We start from the raw sequence: 20,106 nt of genomic DNA, 5'->3' as shown, positions 1-20,106 counted from the left end.
AACTAGAGTTTCAGGTACCATTCACAACACCATGTTTGCTAGTCCAGTAACAAGTGTTACACAATACATGCCTTAAATCCAACTGATATGCAGATGTGAGAGCGTTGATAAGAAAAGAATGTTAAAGGGTGGGTCACGGATTCTATGCCAACTGGATGAGTGTCACAAAATCTGTGTCCAAAAATGTGCCGGACAGCAAAAGCTTCAAGAATGAGCATTTCAAATGTCAAATGGTTTGTAAATCAGACATGTAATAACAACAACAACAAAAATATAACCAATTAGAACCAGGCAAAGAGTGTGTAAAAGGTCACAGCAGCAATACCTTATCTCCAATAAGTCCAACACATGTCCTACATCCCCGACTCACCCTTCAAAACAGAGAGGGAGTCAAGTACAGTATGAGGGAGGAGCTTGGAGGCAAGCACAGACCTGCTCACACACCCATCAGCTGAAACCACACGCACATAGGGTAAACAGAGATTACACATATCCACATATTTGGCATAAAGAAGAACCCCACACATGGGATACATTTAACATGCAGAAATATGCGAATACAAATATAGAACATTGTTTTCCCGCCTTGATGTTCACAAAAAAACAACTGACATTGTGACATTGAGAATATCAGCGAGCAGTGAGAGAGGCGAAGGAGGAAGAAGGGAGTAGAAGATGACGTCTAAAAGTTCACTTTCATTTGAAATCAGGAAAAAATGCAAATCCATAAATCCCTGTGAGGAATGATGGGATATACAGAGAGACTTTAATCATCTAATCTGGCGTGAAAGGATGATCATGTTATGACACGAGTCTTCACAAATCTACGCGTTTAGATTGTAGCAGCTGAAAGCTTCTTCCCTCCATCAAAATGTGAGTGTGAAACATTTTCCTGACTACACACAATTAACAGCAAGAAGTGAAAAAAATGTTAGGTGAAATGATCATGTCTAGCACGCAATAAGTTAAATCTGCTGAAATATTACTGTCACCAGTCAAACCACCACTTTCTGATCCGTTTGCATAGTTTTTATAGCAGGCGTAAAGAATCAGCACAGTGCTCCCTCTTGTGGTAAACTGTGGAAGCACATCAACGACTATGACTGACCTAATAAGAAGTCAGTTAAATAAGTGTGCAGTAAACAGTGAAGGATAAAGAACTGAAATGTCTTAAATCGGTAAAAATACTACAGAAAGACAAAAGATACAGGGTATTTATGGATATATTGTAATCAGTGACTACTTTAACTACATTAAATAAATACATTGCATGCATGGAACTACATGCAATTATACCATCAGTACTTAATCAAAACAAACCCTAATGAAAACTGTCTCCCCCCATCTTCCAACCACACTGATTAATGTATTTTCCATTTCAAATAACCCTAAGCTGAACTGATAGACACATGTAAATTACAACCAGCACTTGTCAGCGAGGCTGACTACACCTAGGAGAACACTAGCAATCACCATCATCACCATTATCGTTGTTATCCCAGGCAATCACTGTTTTATTCGTCAGTTGGTTTATCATATTGCAGAGGTGGTTCAGTGCTTTGTCTAAAATAATGAACATTCAAATTTTCCTCCGGCTAGCCAGACACTCATTTATTTCCACTAAATGATGTGAAACACTGTGGAGAATGAAGTAATTAGAATGTGGGGATAATTAAAATTGTCCCACTTTGTCCCCCCCCCCCCCTCCTCCCTCAGTTTCTGTCACTATGTGACTGCAGGCCCTGGGTAAAATGAGGTAAGACACAATTCTTAGCACTTCTGAGATTTTCCAAAAGGGGAGTGGGGAGACAAAAGACTGATTAACTAGGGGGAAAACAACACCATTTTTTTAAAGAAAATTCAGAATTCTGTGTTTGTTTGTTTGCTTTCTTTTTATTGTTCCCATGGATTTTGTGGCAGGTTGGGATTGTCTGTGTTGACAAAGGAATGCATCCAAGTGTTCAAGATAAGGTCAGCCGGCTGGAGAGCTAAGGAAACGAGCTGTGTGAGAGCCAACAGCAGCCTCATGTTGTTTATGGTAATGAACAGCAGGGGGTTAGTGAGGAGGAGGAGGAGGGAGGGAAAAAAGGGTCCAACATCAAAAGGAAAACTGGAAGGACAGGAGGAAAGGAAGGACATTCAAAACAAAAGGACAGCAGATAAGAAGACTGAGTGATCAGTAGAGCTGTTGTGTCTGAGACAGGACATGGTCACATTGTTGCACTCAATTATGGGAACAAAATATGACAGTAAATCAAAGAGCCAAGGAGAACAGAGGGAAGATGGGGGGAAAAAAGGAGGTTAAAGACAGACAGCCGATGGAAATTAGAGGATGCAAATGAGACACAAGAAAGGTGAGATGAAGATTATAGACCTCCTTTATTAAGGAAAATGTTTTTATATTCAGTCCACAATGGCCAATCAGACATAACGTCCTGAAAATACAGCATAGTCCACCGTTCCACCCTAAAAAGGTGTCAGGTTGCCTTCGCCCTAGGTTTAGAACTGTGTGCAGACAGCACCCTCCCCATCATTCTAACAGAGGTTGATGTTTGACTCAGTGGTCCTTAGAACTGTGTTCCAAAACTTTACTTTACTCCTCCTTTATGTTTCTAATGTGTACCAGGAGTTTGCATCTTTGAATCTTCTCTGAGATTTTTTTATATGTGACTGCTCTACATATAATATATGTCATATTATATGTGGAGCAGCCTGTGGGGAAACATGAAGAACAGAACAACACAGTATGCACAACACCTTTAGTGTTTCACATGTGCAGTGTATTGGGGTAAAACATCAGAAGTATAAACATAGTATTTTGGTTTCCCATAGCAAAGCAAAATTGAAGATAAGATCTTGTTTGTGTCACATTTGCATCTCCTAGATATAAGATAGATTATGTTTCTGGTACTGGCAACACTTCATAAACATTTAAATGATTAAACCGCACACCATTTAAATGTGTTATATAAAGACTGCATGCTGCAGTTTGAGTTTTCTTCTGTTTCGCTAGTTTGAACAGATTTGAGATGATTTCCTTCAGTGCGTACAAACACTAACAGCCTAAAATAGCAGACTCTGTTAAATGTTAATTATAAACTGGGCTGAGGTTTAAACTGTTTTGTAAGCTTTAACAACTCACTGAATTCTTCCATCCCATCAAGGAAACCGAATGAGACTTCAGAAGGCCTCCTCGCCTCTATCTGTCGGTATTTCTCTCATCTTCTCAGACTATGCTGCCAACTAATAATGGCACATTTGAGTCACAGAACCGCCACTGTCCAACAGGACTGAGTCTAGACCGGAGCCGGCTCTGACCTCACCCGTTAGTTCTCCCTTCCAGACTCAAGCTCACTGACACACATCGAAGAGAGAACACAGTGCTGTCCCGTCCCTTTCCTCATCTTTTGTTCATGCCCAGGCTATCAACAGAGATATGGAAAAAATGTTTCTGGTGGTTACTGGCTATCAGACATTGCCATGGTAATGAAAGTGACAACCGTATCCAAGGGAGACTGGCTGGCACACGGCCTGTCCCAGCAATCACTGCGCCGACCCTGATCAGACCAGACATAATCTTAATTAGAAAGTGATGCTGTTCACTCACTCTTTCACTCACCTGTCGGTCTCCATTTCTGTGCTCCAGAGCATACACACACATCTACTACACACACATCTGTTCATATGCTAGGGCCGCCAGGTTCACACACACACATACACACACACTGCATGTGGCCATTGACTGCACCACAACCATGCAACCAGAGTGTACTTTAGGACTTAATAAAATGCATAAATGCACTGTAAACAATTTACCAATAAAATATCTATATACATCACACAACTGCCATCCACTCCAGGTTAAAATTACTCGCTAGCTTCCATGCTGCCTGCCACTGTTTACTGAACTTATTTTCTAGAGGCAAGTTTGTGACGTACCACAATTAAAATGGTTATTAGCCACAGGACACAATCAACTTGTTTTAATGGTTTAATTGGGTTACCCCAAATTATCCATGCTGCTCTCCAAGTCATTTAATGCAGTGATTCTAAATTAATATTAAAGCTGCTTTGATGGCAGTGTGTCATCTAACAGATTGAGCACTGCACTGTTTGGAGAACTTAACTGTTGCAGGTATATGTGTTCTTTTGCACAGGTGTACACCAGTGTCTGTATTTACATCATAAGTTGCACCTTTGCATGCCATGTCCTACCTTCTGTCTGCTCCCCATGCAGGTTTTATCCTCCGGATGATCACCGGGACACTGTGCCATCAGTCCAGGTCCCTCATCCAGACTCTCATCTGGGCTCTCCAGTGTCAAACCTGACACTTCATCCAAGATGTCCTCTACAAACGGAGACACAAGGCAGAGCTGAATACATGCATGCCGAGTCTGTTAATTTATTTGACTCTATCTGTCAATACGTTCTTTTTTGATGGAGTGTCTCCACCATAACAAAACAATTAATCACATTTAATCTGTGCTTGAGATAAATGACATTGTTCAGAAAAATAATAAAAAAACAGCCCTATAATAAGCCTTTCATTTTTTAGTTATTATTCTGTCCATACTTTGAGATAAATTTCCAATTAAAAGTGTCCGCTTATGCATGACATCATCTTTAAACTCCATCTGGCTGCTGGAGGTGTTTTACTCTGTCTGACCCTTTGCATATGGCGCACCCTCCACAATGACAGTTCCACACTGCTGAAGGATTAATATTAATATTCATACTTCTCCGATTCCCTGTATAAACAATGCCAGCTTGTCAGCCGTGTGCTTTGCAAGCCCCAGTTTAGATGGAATACAAATGGTGCCCTTGCACAACTAAAAAGAGCAGGTCAGAGGAAGACTGGGGGCTGTATGCAGGTTAGGCATCAGACAGCATCCGTGCATAATTAGCAGATTGCCCTATTCACCCTCCATCACATTGTTTTTCACCGCACAAAGATGAGGGTATAGTGGGTGTATGGTTGTACGACAAAAACTATGAATACAGAAAAAAGAGGAACAATAGTTTTGTTTCAAAGATTTTAACAATAAGCTATTATGTATCAGCAGAAAGTTCAGATATATGACAGCATGAAACAGCTTTGACTAAACTACAAACATAGTCAGGTTCGAAGCTGGACAAAGATGCTAATTTATGCACAATTTCCTTCTCCCTGATCGCCAGTTATCTAATTTTATTACTGAAAACAATGTAAAAACACCATCAGCACTATGAAGCCTTACCTTGGCTCTGGGAGAAGATGTCTGTGGCCAGGTCCTGCTCTCCATCAGAGCGTCGGGGTGGAAGGGAGCACAGCACCCGAGGGTCCAGCAGGGGTAGGGTGCTGACACTCAAGGTCAGCGTTTGGTTTACAAATGCAGCCCTCATATCATCCATTTGGAGTGCTGATGCAGGCTTGCCATTCAGTAACAGAATCTCATCCCCTAATTTCAAACCTGGCAAAGAGTGAAAACACATGTAAAATATATATATATTACATATAAAAAAACTGAAGAATAAAAACACTGCACAGAAGTTGAAAGGGTCATGACATCTCCTGTTACAGCATCTTTCCTATGGACTAGTGATAATGTGTACAAATGATCTTCACAAACAAAACTTCAGCTCTATATTTTTCCAACAGCAGCTCCGCAGCTAATCGGACATGATGAACCTCTAATGTGTTCCAGTACATTAAAAATGCATCCTCCCATGCTTGTTTTCTTGCTCAAGGCAAATAATGAGCTAACAAGACTGGATGGATTTAAGAGGGAGTGTGCAATACCTGTCTATTCCTGTCTCGTCAGTGTGCATGCGCTGCTATACTGTATAAAGAAAGCACTGACTTCACCACAGTGCAGCTTTTTCTTACGCCCCTCCCCTCAGCCACCTGTGCCTGGCTCTTGTTAATTAAGAATTAACACTCAATCAGTTGACCAATTAGAGGCTAGACTCACAGATGACCCTGATTGGTTGTGACAGCTGTTTAAGAGACCTGGCAGTAGTCTCACCTGTCCTCTGGAGGTTTTTGGTCCTGTTAATCTAGTCAGATGTGCTCGTCTCATGATTTTTGTTTTTTTCTAGGGTGATTTTATGTCATCATTTTGCGATTTACACAATGTGCCGCATACTGCAATAAACAGGGACACAGTTACATATGTATAAAGACACAAGGCACATATTTAGCCGTAAGTTATGACCTAGTTGTCTGGGATGTGAAATGTCAGCTGAAGCAGAGCCTTTATTGGACAGAGAGAGATAACCCCTCTGGTCATATACTGCTTTGTGTGTGTGTGTGTGTGTGTGTGTGTGCGTGTGTGTGTGTGTGTGCTTCTGTGGGGGGGAGGGAGGAAACAGAAATTACATTGAGAGAGAGAGAAAAAGATCCTGTAGGGGCTCCTTGTCCATTGCTGGCCTGGTTTCTGCATATACCCTGCAGAAACTGAAGCTTGATCTCATTCATTCTTCATTCATTCTCTTCACTCTTAATAAACCACATGTGCAGACACACAAAGACTCACAGCTTGCACATGGACCACACTTAATCCTGTGATTCAGCAAAATGAAGTGCATCATTGCAAAAAGGTGCATTGTGTTTAAAAATAAAGTGGAGGCTACAAGCTTTTTTTTTCTGCTCGCCTATAGAGGTTAGTCAGTACAGCTGTGTCTTCTGGCTGCTGGAAGCCTGTTAAGCTTGCAGCTTTTAGATAGCTAATACACTGGAGGGCACAATCTCACACTTGAGTAACCTTGGTGTGACCCTGGGGCAAAGTAGTGGGACAAGTTATTTTCTATACATTAGTGTTGTATCTACAGAGCGGGGGCATGTTGCTCAAACCCATTAGGTCTCTGCGGCTTGGTTAAAAGATAGGGACGAGTGAATGGGGGTTGCTCTCCTGCCCCAGCTGTTCAAAGCAGACAAAGGAATTCAGGAAGGAAAGGGAAGCATAAATCCACAGCTCTTTGTTGTTGTTATTGTTGTTGTTGTTTTTATGTGTTGTACCTTCTAAAATAATTTGTAGATGAGTCATGTTTTTGTAGACATGCTGCTAAGTGTTTTTGTACTACATAACGTCTTTGTCAAACAAATGCTCATGTTTATATCACACCTTAACATTTTGATGCGCCCTGAATGCTTCACATTTGACCACCTTAATGTGACTTACATTTTATTAACATTTTGATCATTCCTATCTGTATCTTGCTTCACAATTTTTGGCTTGTGGTTTCTGTGTGGATCTGTTGTTGTTGTACATTGTGTTTTTGCATTATTTGAATAATCAGGTGTTTCTCTGTGTTTCTAATGATAGCATGAGGGAGACATATCCGCTTTTACTGCACTGCGATGTCATCATTATCTTGCTTTGTCCTTCAGGATGTTATATGTTTCAGTGTGTTTATTATTTTAAATGAATACATTGGCTTACCTTTAGCTGAAGCCAGTCCACCTGCTTTCACTTCAGTAATGTGAAGCTGCTGCACACTGTCCTCATCTATAACCGCCACGGAAAACCCTATAGGCACAGATCATTAGACAGAGAAAGATTAATTGTTTTTTGTCCTCACATTCTCTTGAACATATCTTTATTTGACAGTGAGAAGTGCTGCTGCATGACTACAGAGCGATTACATCCACATTGGGTCATCCCCATTTAAGTCATTAACAAAGCATGACTCAATAAAGTCCAAATCAATTTGATACAGAATTTCAGAGTGTGTCAGGAATTGAGGGTTATTGTCAGAGACAAGCATACCATATCCAATGGTGCAGGACTCGGTTTTGTGAAAGCGGATCACCTTGGTAGCTTTGGGGCAAATCTCGATCTCTTTATAAAGCTGCAAAAAAAATTACATTTAATAGAAACACAATGGAAGGATAGCAACATTGCTGAATTGATAAGGTCAAGGTCAGCCTGTTCATCTGTTAAGAATGTATTCAAATATATTCAGGTATCATTCTGGCTCCTTAGCAGAGCAATTGCTTGTGAGAGTTGCAGGGTCAAAATCCAGGTCAAGCCTGTGAAGTGAGTGGGTGCTCAGACGTGGCCGTGACCTCACAGCGGGGCAGGGGCATAGACACAGCTGTGTGTATGGAGCAACAGACGGGAACAGGCGTCTGCAGTGTGTAATAACCCTCACCGAGGAGAAATAATAATGCAATATCATAGACGGAGGATGAAAGAGGGTGAAATGAGTCACTGATCAAAGCAGGAAGATAAAAAGAGCTCTTGAGGAAAAAGAGCGAGTTATACAATGATTGTGCTTTGAGAAAGATTTCAGTGTGTCACCTACAAAGCGCCGTCGCAAAGAGAATTCATTTACCGAGGCTGAATAATGTGGAGGTGAAGTCTTTTTCAATGATTGTTTATATGAATAGTAAGAAAAGTCCACAGGCACACACAAAAACACACATGGGTGGCTCACAGTACACACAATACAATTTGAAAACCAGTTTACATAATTTATAGCATATGCTTCGTTTTTTTTTTACATTCTGGGAATATTATATGCATTGCAAATCAGCAACCAAGTCATAAAACATGGACAAGCTGGCATCCATGTCTGCCAATAACGAAATGAAAATTAATTAATAATAAGGTGCAGACCCAAAATTGGAACACAAAACTGAATCCTATGAATGATAGATGTGTGTTTGATGATTAGATGGATGATGAACCAATACATTTCAAGGTATAGCTTCCGTATGTGTGTCCTCACCAGATCAGAGATGTCTTCTTCGAATGTTGGAACGTAGAAAAGCATCTGGTTGTCAACCCAAACTTTTAAACGCAGATAATGGCCAGAGGGGTCGATCTTATGTGTCTGGAGGCAACAAGACAGGCTAAATTAGACAATCATAAACAATGTATTCAGACATCAGACATGATGCCTCATACATAATACTCCACTTATCATTACCATTACCACACACTATCGCTTGTGGCTTCCCCTAACTAAAGGACGTGGACATACTATGCAACCATGTCAGAAATCCACGTTCACATGCGTGTATCAACACAGGCACCATAAATTAGATGCTCCAGTTCCCTGTGACATGTTTACTGCATGCATGCACACACATACGCAGACGTTAATCATCTTTATACATGTGTATCAACAGACCTTTAAGTGGAACGTATCAGTAAGCATCATTATTCTATAGTGTCTGACTGAGACCATTAGGGAGAAGAGGAGATGAAGTGGAGAGGAAAAGTAAATAGACTAGCTGTGACATTGTAAGGTAAGGAAAAACATGAATAGATGTAACACCAGCAGTCTGAGAGCAGATCCCAGGTATTCTCAGATTTGCATTTAAGAAGATCTGCATCTAATTATGTATTGTTTTTTTTCCATTACCGGGAACTGTGTGTGGACTTGTTTGCATTTTTTTCTGTCTCTAGTTGTCAACCTACTGTAAAATGGTGATATATTATTTTCTTTATGTAACCATATATTGTATTTAATACCCTCCACAACAGAGCTGTGTGCAGTTTTAAGAGACATGATTCCATGTGTTCAAAAAAATAAAGTATTTGCTTCGAGTTTTAGTTCTAACATTTGTGTGTTCTCAGTGCAGGCTGTGATCATTTTCCTGATACACGATGTACTGTTCAATACACTATCAGTGATGGCCCACCTTGCAGACAGCACTCAGGACCTCCAGCGCTGTCTCGCCAGGCTGTACGATGGCCAGGACAGGCTGATTGTTGGGCAGACACACCCAGGAGGGTTTAAGGTAATCAGGGACCCAAATGTCACTGTCTGCATTTTGCTGTGGGAGACTTTTCAAAGAGCCTTCTTTCTCCTTCTGAAAATACAACACACAGACACACAAATACAATGTTTTGCTCAGTAAAATTCAAAAAGCTGAAATCACACAGGTAATTATATCATCTGCACAAATAGAACTAGATGATCTTATATTGATTAGACTAATATGATGGATCCCGGTGGTGGCCTGCCTGAAAGCATCAGGAGATTAGATTACAAAATCTAATTCATTTGTGTTGATGAGAGTCTCTTGATACAGTTGTGTCCCTGCATGAGTATGTGTTACATATGTGTGTGCGTTCTGTTCAAAACGTAGTCTGTAACCTTTAAGCCCATCAGTCTGACCTTCGGCAATCTGGCAGCGCTCTCACTCGTCTCTTCTATTTGACCTCATACTGTCTGTAACGTATCTCTTCCTATCAAGTAACAGCGTCCACATTTATTCTTTCATTCCTTGATCACACCCCTCCTCCCATTAATCACGGCCTCTCCTTCTGGTGCCCTTTCCCCTATCTGTACATCACTCCATCAGCTACCTCCTCTCCCTATCTTTCATTCACACCATACAATCTGCTGACAGTTAACAATCAGGGCTGGTGGTCCCTGCTAAAATGAACTTAGAGCAGGAGAGAGCAGGCAACAGCAGATCTCTGTACAAACAAAATACATTTAAACAGAACGACCCACACATTTTCTCAGACAGACAACAGACTGGGGGTTCTGTAACTAGTACCTCCCCCCAACTCCCTGAACTCCCAGCCCTGCTCTGCACCATCTGGCTCCCCTCCTGGCCTATCTGGGATGCCTCTGCTGGGGGGCAGGAGGGAGGGTTCTAGGAGGCGAACTAAATTCTCATTTCCTCACTCGCCAACAATGGGATTCCCAAGAACAAATAGAGAATTAAAGCTCCATCAGATGTGAACATTTTAAGCTAATCTATCTGGAAATGCTAATTGACAAACATCTAAATTTATGTTACTGATGCAGCAATTCCAGCTCTAGTTTACAACCAACTGAAGCATGTTGCATCTATGCATTTCCTTATGGTCATCTCATATCCCTGCCAGCTGAAGTCGAAGCGTGGGTGGAAGGAAATTGATTCTGCCGCTGGGGGCCAAGTTACTGCTGCAGATTTTGCTTCTATCTGCTGGGTTCAGACAGAGGCCTGCCTTTACTCATCCCCTTCATATCTGCCGCCTTTTACCAGTTCTCATGAAATATGGAACTTGAATGCATGTCCTTGCACAACCCATGGGTAATTGGACATTTTTTCCTCACAGCTTATATAAATTTACTGCTAACCACACCATGATGGGGCAGCAGTGGCACAGTGGTATAGCAGGGTTGTCCAATAACCGGAAGGTTGGTGGTTCAATCCCAACTGCTCCCTAGTCACTGTTCTGTGTCCTTGGGCGAGGCACTTTACCTGCATAGCCTCCAGTGTACTCACTGGTGTATGGTGCTCTTTGCTGGGCTGCCTTAAGCAATTTCCCCATTGTGGGACTTATAAAGGTTTCTTAATTCATTTTTTAATGATTAATACTTTGATAGGTTGCCTTGTATCATCTGTTTTTTTTAACATAATTCATTATTTACATTCGTATTGTGGTCAATACAGCAGAGGTAGGAGAGCACAGATGGTGCAAAACTGCCAGACCCTTTGGTAGCAAATGTCTGCATAATTTGTTGAAACATCAGAAAGTTAATGATCTGAACATATCAGATCAAATCTGTCTCAGCGGGATCACCAGACAGAAATACCCCTCCAGTTGATAGTATATTTGATGCAGATACAGCAGGAATCGCCTGCAGCTAAGGAAAAATAGAAATGGGAATGTGTCGACACTGATTTAGAAATGTTTGATAAAATACCAAAAGACAGGGGATTTTAGGAATAACGGCATTATTTCTGAGAAAGCTGTTCCAGATCTAAATTTGTTCAGCAAAGACAAAGATGAGAATAGTTTGTTGACAGATGCAGGAGGAGGAACTGCAAATTTCTTCAATCACTCCCCATTGAAGAGAGACATGAGTGTCTGAAAATATTAAAGTAAGAAGAAGAACTTGAAACTGACCTCAAATACAGTAAATGTGCATTGGTGCAGAAGGGATTTGCAGCCTAACACAGATAACCCACCAAATGAAGAGCCACAGCACCAAAAGGATCTCAGTTAAGTGAACGGAGGTGGAAAATCCAGAGATGTTATTGGCCTCAGGGTCTTAGGAAGACCGTAACCCATTGCACAAGTACAAAGGTTCATCAGATGCCCCAGTGATTTTTCTCTTGGCTTACAAGCGAGACGAACAATGGCAAGGAGTTGGCCTACAGCTGCTTGGGCTCTGTTAATGCCAAACTGAAACAGTATAGATGTAAACATCCATTGTACAGTCTGTGGCCTTTGTCATTTCACTTTGGCTGCAGGATAGGATACAGACAAAAGAAAAAGGGGCCTACTTTTGATTCTGCTTGCCTTTTAGCTTGTGCAGCAAAACATTCCCCTCAATATTAAGGAGAAGGCAGCTTGCTTTTACTTTTATGTGTGAGTGTATAAATAAATGTGGCTAAGCTCTTACAGATTGCTCACTGACAGAGTCCTCAAACATGCGCTCCAATGGCTTCCTCACAGGCTCCGCCCCATCAATAAATACCTGCAACCACAAAGAGACCAAATTATGTCAAATGTATCTGAATGCATCACCTACATAATGTCTATGATTATATCTATTGCAAGCAAATGTAAAGCATGTGATTTAGTCACATTTGTTTGGTATTGTGTCATTATCAAAAATGATTAATCTAGTCAACATTTGTGTGTGAATGTGTCACTATGAGAAACCTGGTCAATCGACGGATGTCCTTTGGTTTTCCTCTTGGAGACGGTGTCCAGCCCCCAGAGAGAAGAGAACCGGCTCCGACGTTTACTGAAAGTACGAGGCATCACCTGGCTCCGCCTCCTGATGCTGCTTTCTGTGCGGGCAGACACCTGAAGCAGTGAGAACACAGAGACCACAGCATTACCCGAAGATTAAGTATCCTTAACATGACACATCTTTCCTTTTCAAAACAGGAGTAATGCAGTTACAATTATTCAATTTATCAATATCTGTAGCTTTTCTAATGTAATGACATAAAGAGTTCATTTTGGATTTTCCTGAAATAAGTGGACTGGAAGCCTATGCATGTGTATCATGACAGTAGAAGCTGTCTGTGCCGGCCTGTAAACACACTAACATGTAGAAACACACAGCTTTACTAATGGCACACACTGAAAGCTTTCAACCTCTCATCTCCTTCAGGGACCTTTAGAACTAATGCAGAGTATCCAGCTTTGGCATTTCTGGGTTACTTCACACTCGACTACAAGCAGCTCGGTATTACTATACCTTATGCTACAGTATGCACTTCTATGTACACACAACATCGCACAGTGGTGTCACTGTATGCTGTCACTTCGTCAGCCGCTACTCATTAGAGTAACACACTTCAAACATAGGAGCTGAATCTGTCATGTTTTGTAAGCTCAGTGTAAGAGGCCCCTTTTTACTGCCTATTTTAATACAATGTCTCTTTTGGTAATAGGAATTAATGTAGAAAGAAAAAAAATGCTATTTTGTGACAGAAAAAAAACAGCTCAACAAGAGTTGAGAGAGAGGACAGCTAACTTTGCTTCAGGCAATATGAATTAGTTAAATTTGATGTTTTTTTTGTTTTATTAATTAGTTGTCAAGCTCCCTTCTTTATTCTGTTAATGTATTTTATTTTAATTTGAATTATTTTCATAGCTGTGCTATGTGTGCAATATTATAAAGGCGTTTAAAGAAGGACAGATAATTTAAGAATAAAAAACAAAGGGGAAAGAAGATGGGGAAAAAATAGAGATGGGTGAGGCAGAGAAGATAGAAAATAAGACCGATTAAGAAAGGATAGAGAGAGTGGGAGACACAGACAAAGGAAAAGGAAGTGAGGGTGTAGGCAGTAAAAGGAAGGAGGGCGGGGGGTGGTAAGGGGCAGAGAGTGTTAAGCCTGTTTGTGGGAAAGTGCCTCAGGGATGGCAGCTTACTAACAGAGTTTATATTGATCCACCAATCACAAAAAAACACTGTCAATGTCTGATGTGTGTGTATGTGTGTGTGTTTGCTGTGTCTGATGGCCTGTTTGTATGTTTTCACCTCTCTCTCTCTGTATGCTGCTTTTTGTTTCTTGGATGATATTTGGCATAGAGGAGCATGATGCAAACCAGCATATAGATCATTCCATCTACGGTGCTGTTTCATTCTTTACATTCCTGGAGCGCAAAAAGGTGACAACAAGTACAGCGTTGAGCACTGAGTGACTCGAATCATAGCCACAAGCTAAAGCAGTCAACAGCTGTAGAAGAGAACAAATTGGAAGAATGCTTTGTTTTCTTTTTCAACTCTCTTCTATGATGTGAATGTTGAATGGTGAGGACATTTCAGTGTGTACGTGTCTCGTGACAGGTAATTGATAGTGTGTTCTAAAACACTAGAGTTCATTTGGGTTGTTAGAATTAGTTGTTATATTTAAATTTAGAAAAAAATGAGACTTTATTCTCATTTTGGCTTTCAAAACCTCAGTGTGATTCATTCAGCATTTCCTTTCCTACTTGCTTGCTCAGTTGTAGCGTGTTTTAACCTTTGCATGCAGCATCTGTTACTTTGAACATTTGTCAGACAAGCAGAAATTCCTTTCAGTAGGCGTATGTGACAAGACACTCACACCCACTCTCCAAGATGAGCTGATATTGAGGGTCGGCAGTTATGAACCTCTTAGTTCATAACTGCCGCGTGAGGCAGAGTTTCCCATTAAGGAGCACTGATTAGGAGCAAAATTAATTTCTTTTTTTTTTTAAACATACCAAAGCATGAAAGGAGGATACAGAGAAGATGCCTAGTCGTCCCATGGCCAGTTTGGTGGGACGTGAAGCGAAGCCCAGGAGGCGCTTTGGGTTTGGGGGTTCTCCACCCTGTAGACTCGCCAGGTAGCAGCGACAGCGGAAAAGATCCATGTGGAACCGCTCCAAGTTCTGCTCCCACAGGAAGATCTGAAAGTGAGAAAGATAAGAGTGATGTAGTTGTTATTACGCAACATAAGCAAAACTTTCTGATAGCTTTCAGATTTATCTAATGAAAACCACAACACAAAGATAAAACATGCATCAAAGATCATTGTTTGTCAGATAGCTGCATCAGGAGGAGTGAGATGTGGGAGTGCTGCAGCCCCTGTGGAGAGGTATTACTCATCACCACAACCCCCACCAGTCGCCAACCTGCTGTGTTATGTGCAATGTATCACAGGGTTAGCCGTGGGAGGTGGAACACAGGGACACACGGACTCACAATGAAAAACAAACTAGACTTCATTTGGGATCCTGTCATCACCTATTTGTTTCAGGGCTTCATACATATGATTAAAACTGATGCTCCGTCTTTTTTGTTTGTTTAACATAGACCTCTAATTACACGAACTTAATGCAGCATGCCACAGTTTTGTTATTGTGCCTTCTCAGCTTTTTATGTTTTTACATGTATTTTTTGAATCAACCAGATACCACACAGATATAAAGACAGAGAGACTTGCATAGACAGGGAGGCCTATTGTTAATGACCACATTCTTAAGCTCTCTTGCAAAGTTTACACGCAGTGCTGCATTCAGCAGAGAGGAATAAGACTAAAGCTAATGTTTCATTAAAAGTGAAGAAAATAATCCTAGAAAAGCTTTAAATATTTGGTTGTGACTCGTTTCAAAACAGTTGTTAAGCATATAAAAGGATTAGCTTTCAGATTCACCTGCCTGCTTATGTATGCGATGCATGTGTTATGGATATCCTGGCTCATGCTGCACTTGCACGTGTTTATAAACGAGCACCAGTTGGAATATCTGAAAACATCTGTGGTTGGAAGGAACCCTTAAGAACATTTTGTCTGCATGACGACATGCAGTAAAGATGATTTAGTGGCTATTTTAGTGAGAGCATCAGGTACAAAGATGTGTATCTGTAAAACCCCTGAAGGTGTTTTCATTCAAGGCCAACAGGAAACTAAACGCACAAGCAGGATACTATGATGCTTATTTATCTTCATACCTGCTCAAGAATAGTCTTTCTCTTCTTGGCATCAGTGACAGTGGACAGCTGCATGTCTCCCATCTTCTTCATTTTCTCATCCATGTCAATCTTCTGCTCCAGCTTGCGTATCTCGGTCCGCAGCAGTCGCACGGTGTCCTCCTTGTGGTGCTGCCGAGCGAGAGCAGCCGCACATGCAGAGTGGATCGCCGTGATCCAGTTCTCCAGTTCTGTTTGTCCTGATGTCTGCTCAAAAGAAGAAAAAAGGACAACATAGCTGGCTAAATCTCTAAAGAATGACCATGAAATTATGAAAATGACAGACAAGGTCCTTGGAAGATGTTGGTCACTATAATCTCATTCTCGTTTTATGACTTATCTTCCCATTCATGGACTGAATGCCACTGTGGGGAGCTGTCATGAATATAAATAGACACATTTTAATATAACACAATGGTTACTGAGGTGGATCACTGTCACAGTGTGACAGTGTGGCCTTTAAACATGTCAGACATAAAACAAACACATGGACAACAGACTGTCTTATCTCCCACACATGGCTAAAGGTCATGGACTTGTGTGGCACACATACACACGCTAAAACCCCTCAGGAAAAATAAGCTTTCCTCTAATTTCCATCCATCTCTGTCTCTCTTAGTTTGTTGATAATGTCACGTAATCCTAAAAAAACAGTGTTTTAGAATTAGGCTTAGCTTTAACTGTATGCTTACATAATACTAGTTCTCCTATTTAGAAGGGAACACAAGTTATGTCACATGGATGTTTTAAATACCAGTGTCTTTCTAACCTGAAAGAGGAATGCATCTCCCACTGAGTTGCTGAGGCAGAAGACGAAGTCCTTCTTGGGATGTTCAGGTACGGCCTGGACGATGCTGTTCTCCACCCACAATGCATGTTTAGGAACGCTGTTATGGTCAATACCTAAACGACCATCTGACTCATAAAGGAAGAGGGTGCAACCTTGATGAATGCGGAAAAAAAAGGTTGTTTACTATGACTATTTTTAGCATAAAGGACAAAACATTTTGAATCCATATTGTGATGGGTAAAAAAATGCATTTATTTCAAGGGTGGTGAATCAAATCAGTGAAGGTAGGCAGGAATGCGGCTGCAGATGCTGTATCTTATGCATTTCATGAGGACGAGATTGGATTAGACACAGACCCCGCCGTAAAATTAAATTGTGATGAGTCTGAGGAGAGGAAATGTAAGGCCACACAGAAAAGTGTGAGACAGTAGGGGTGAAAACCAAGGGCATGGACCGTGGTAAGACTGATGTGATTAAACGTCTAACAGGAGAGACAGTGTGTGACATTAAGCAGGTTCAGATGCTAATCTGAATCTGACATTATGACAGAATGAAAGGTTCCTAGACACAAACACAGAAATAACGAGAGACCTTTTAGAGAAACCCAGTAGTGTTTCCACTTGCGCTTTGTTGCAGGTTCCACCTTCTTGTTTTTCTTATGAACCAGAAAGTTCTTCACAGCAAGCGCCCCGGCTTTCCTGACTGTGCCTTGTGCACAGCCAATCACAGTGTCAGACGGATACGCACTACTGAGGGTGCCACTACTCTGCTCGTCACTCACAGCAGAGCCAGCCTCCTCCGTGCAGTCTCGACCCTGATTTGTCTGTGGAGAACAGAATTGAAAGATCATCTGTCATACTGATACTTTCAATGTAACTACACACACACACATTCAGAAAGTGACCAACCCAGGCTTGATTGTCCAGCTCCTTGCGGAAATTTTCATAGACTCCTCCCCTCCCTCCTTCTCCTCTTCCTTCGCCTCCTCCTGCGCTGCTGCTCCCACTGTCGCTCCCATTAAACACACTGCTTTCAGTGGCTGAGTACACAGAGAAAGAGGCCGACATGGCCTTACATCGGCGGGACACCAGTTCTCCATCCCCGTCTATCTCTGTGGTGACGCCATCGATCCCACTGTCGCCATACTCACTTCCCTCACCCAGAACACCAGAGATGTCCTGTTGTCGAGCAAAACAGGGAGACACATATTGTGATATAAACATGACAAATACATGGGAAACAGTACCCTAAATAACACAGAAATACACAAGAATCCATTTCACTGAGCAGAAGATGCTCCATTCCTTCCACCAAACTGAGTCTGCCTCTGTTCTTATTCCTCTTTGTTTTGTTGTGCTGTTGGTCTATTTATATCCAACAACCCCCTCCGCCTGGCTGGATGAATTTATAATAAGCACTTGGGGTGATCTGCTATCCAAGGGTGCCTGGGGGGGGGGTTCTGGGAATGAGTTGAAAGAAAAGCCCAGTTCCACATTTTAGTACTTCCTTATTTGGCATTTTTTATTGTTGACGCACAGAAAATTCCACAGATGTGTTTATTGTTGTTCCTTAAATCACATTTTCTCTCTTATTCTTAATTTGCTTTCCATGTTTGTATATTTATATGTGCAAGGACAGTGTGTGTGAGAGACAAGAAGCCCCTCAGCAACTTTCCATTTGACTTCACAGCATAAGCACACACAGGAAATGTCTCTGGTTGTCAACAAAATGTTAATAGCTGGATTGACTGGTGTCCTCTGTCATGCCTGTGAATCCCCTGAACTTCCTGGACGCTACTGGCAAACAAGGTCCTCTATCATTCTAAGTTCAAGGCTCTATATTTCAGAAAGGATAGGCAGCAGAGTTTTGTACATTTATCCATACATTTGTGGAGAAATGATCAAACCTGAGTAGTCTGTGCACGTCGCCCCTGGAAGGCAGGGCAAGGTGCAGCTGGAATGCCAAGCCCAGCCAAGCCCTCAGAAAGGCAATGAGAGCGTCTGCAGGGGAGCGTGAATGCTCCATACCCTCCTCCATCCTCCTCGTTTGGAGACATCAACCCCTCCTCTCCCTCTCCATCGCACTCGGCTTCTCTGTGGTTTTTAGCGTAGCGGTTCCTCTGCCCCCTGAGGCCAGGACTTTGCTGGCTGCATAGATGGTCCAGAGATGATGCCCTTTCAGCTGAGCCTGAAACACACACAGGTGGTTATTGCAGCATGTCTGTGTGTATGTAAAGCAAGATGAGTATAACCTTCACTTTGTGCATCTGTGTCCTTCTTTGACTCCATAGACTCCATATATGTGTATGGCAGAAACCCATACATTATTTGGAGCTAGCCTTACAATTTTGGCAGCGCTTAGATTTTCTGCACTTAAGTCAGCAGCTACCACCTGCTGTTATACTGAACTCCTGCAACTTCTGCACAGCACTAGTTAAGCTAACAACCCTGTGATCAACTGAACTGCTGCAACTGATGGATGAAAGCTAACCTTCAATCAGAAGATTTTTTTCAAATAATTTTCCACTATTGTGCCTGCAATTTTCTCACCTCCCTCCCCCTTTATCGCCTTTACAACAAACCAAATCAACCCTCCTCCACAGACATGTACAGTATATGAATTTCTTTTTCTCACCAATCAGTCACCCACTGTCTCAGGCAACTACAGAGCTGCTTTTTAGATTCCACTCCCATTCATGCAAAATAAAAGCCACAAACCATTGTGAGTGTATTTGTGTCATCACCTGCACTGCCTCTAGGGCATGTGAACTGCTCCTCCTCCTCATCTTCCCCTCCATCTATCATCTCCTCAGTGCTGGTCAGATGCTCCTGGCTCAGATCAGACAAAGAGAACTCCAGGCTGTCTTCTCTCCACATGTCTGCCGACTTCGACCGCTTCTTTTTAAAACTTCCTCCCTCTCTGGGGCCCTCCATCATTCGCTGAAGGTACCGTTCCTCTCCAATAACATCTCCCTCCCCCTCACCCATTGAGTCCTCTCCTCCATCCTGAGCGACAGTGTCTGCCTCTGAAGTTTCGGGAGTTGGTGTAGCCAAGGGGTCATCATCATGTTGATAGGACTCCGGCCTCATTGTCATGGCGACACGCTGAGTCCAATGTGGGTTAAGGCCAAACTCTCCAAACTCATCTGCTACATTAAAAAGTTCTAGTCCATTCTCTGCTAAAGATTGTGGGATGCTAGGGGTGCTGGAGGAGCGGGTTGATGCTTCAGAGTTTCTGTGTTCCTGTTTCACTGAAGAGGAGTGTCTTGATCGGCGGGTGATCGGCTGCTTGCTGGTTAGGCGGAGAGAGCGGGATGTGTTCTTACGGGAGATATGTCCCGTTACATCTTTATAGAAACCACTGTCCCCATTCTGACTCTCCACATTTCCCATGGTTTAACTGCAGAGCAAGAAAAGAGTGTTATACT

At 42.0% G+C, this 20,106-nt stretch overlaps 1 protein-coding gene across 6 annotated transcripts in view; it reads right to left on the bottom strand.

The window, feature by feature from the left end:
- Positions 1-20,106, bottom strand: part of tiam1a (TIAM Rac1 associated GEF 1a) — a 42,814-nt gene that overhangs the window by 9,209 nt on the left and 13,499 nt on the right. For 3 of the 6 annotated variants that reach the window (XM_028421933.1, XM_028421929.1, XM_028421931.1), the window contains exons 3-17: positions 19,423-20,078; positions 18,586-18,866; positions 17,588-17,857; positions 17,271-17,502; positions 16,659-16,831; positions 15,872-16,096; positions 14,644-14,829; positions 12,604-12,750; positions 12,341-12,415; positions 9,633-9,803; positions 8,714-8,818; positions 7,750-7,831; positions 7,423-7,509; positions 5,239-5,451; positions 4,216-4,349 (exon numbers count right to left, since the gene is read on the bottom strand). In XM_028421933.1, coding sequence (XP_028277734.1) covers positions 4,216-4,349; positions 5,239-5,451; positions 7,423-7,509; positions 7,750-7,831; positions 8,714-8,818; positions 9,633-9,803; positions 12,341-12,415; positions 12,604-12,750; positions 14,644-14,829; positions 15,872-16,096; positions 16,659-16,831; positions 17,271-17,502; positions 17,588-17,857; positions 18,586-18,866; positions 19,423-20,071 — 3,030 coding nt within the window. In that variant the 5' untranslated portion in view covers positions 20,072-20,078. Of the gene's footprint in view, positions 1-325; positions 386-4,215; positions 4,350-5,238; positions 5,452-5,780; positions 5,805-7,422; positions 7,510-7,749; positions 7,832-8,713; positions 8,819-9,632; positions 9,804-12,340; positions 12,416-12,603; positions 12,751-14,643; positions 14,830-15,871; positions 16,097-16,658; positions 16,832-17,270; positions 17,503-17,587; positions 17,858-18,585; positions 18,867-19,422; positions 20,079-20,106 lie in introns of those variants that run through there. The other 3 variants (XM_028421930.1, XM_028421934.1, XM_028421937.1) reach the window with 3 other exon arrangements.

The sequence above is a fragment of the Parambassis ranga genome, chromosome 14, assembly GCF_900634625.1.
Source record: "Parambassis ranga chromosome 14, fParRan2.1, whole genome shotgun sequence".
NCBI classification, from domain to species: Eukaryota; Metazoa; Chordata; class Actinopteri; family Ambassidae; genus Parambassis; species Parambassis ranga.
This window is presented reverse-complemented; position numbering and strand designations above follow the sequence as displayed.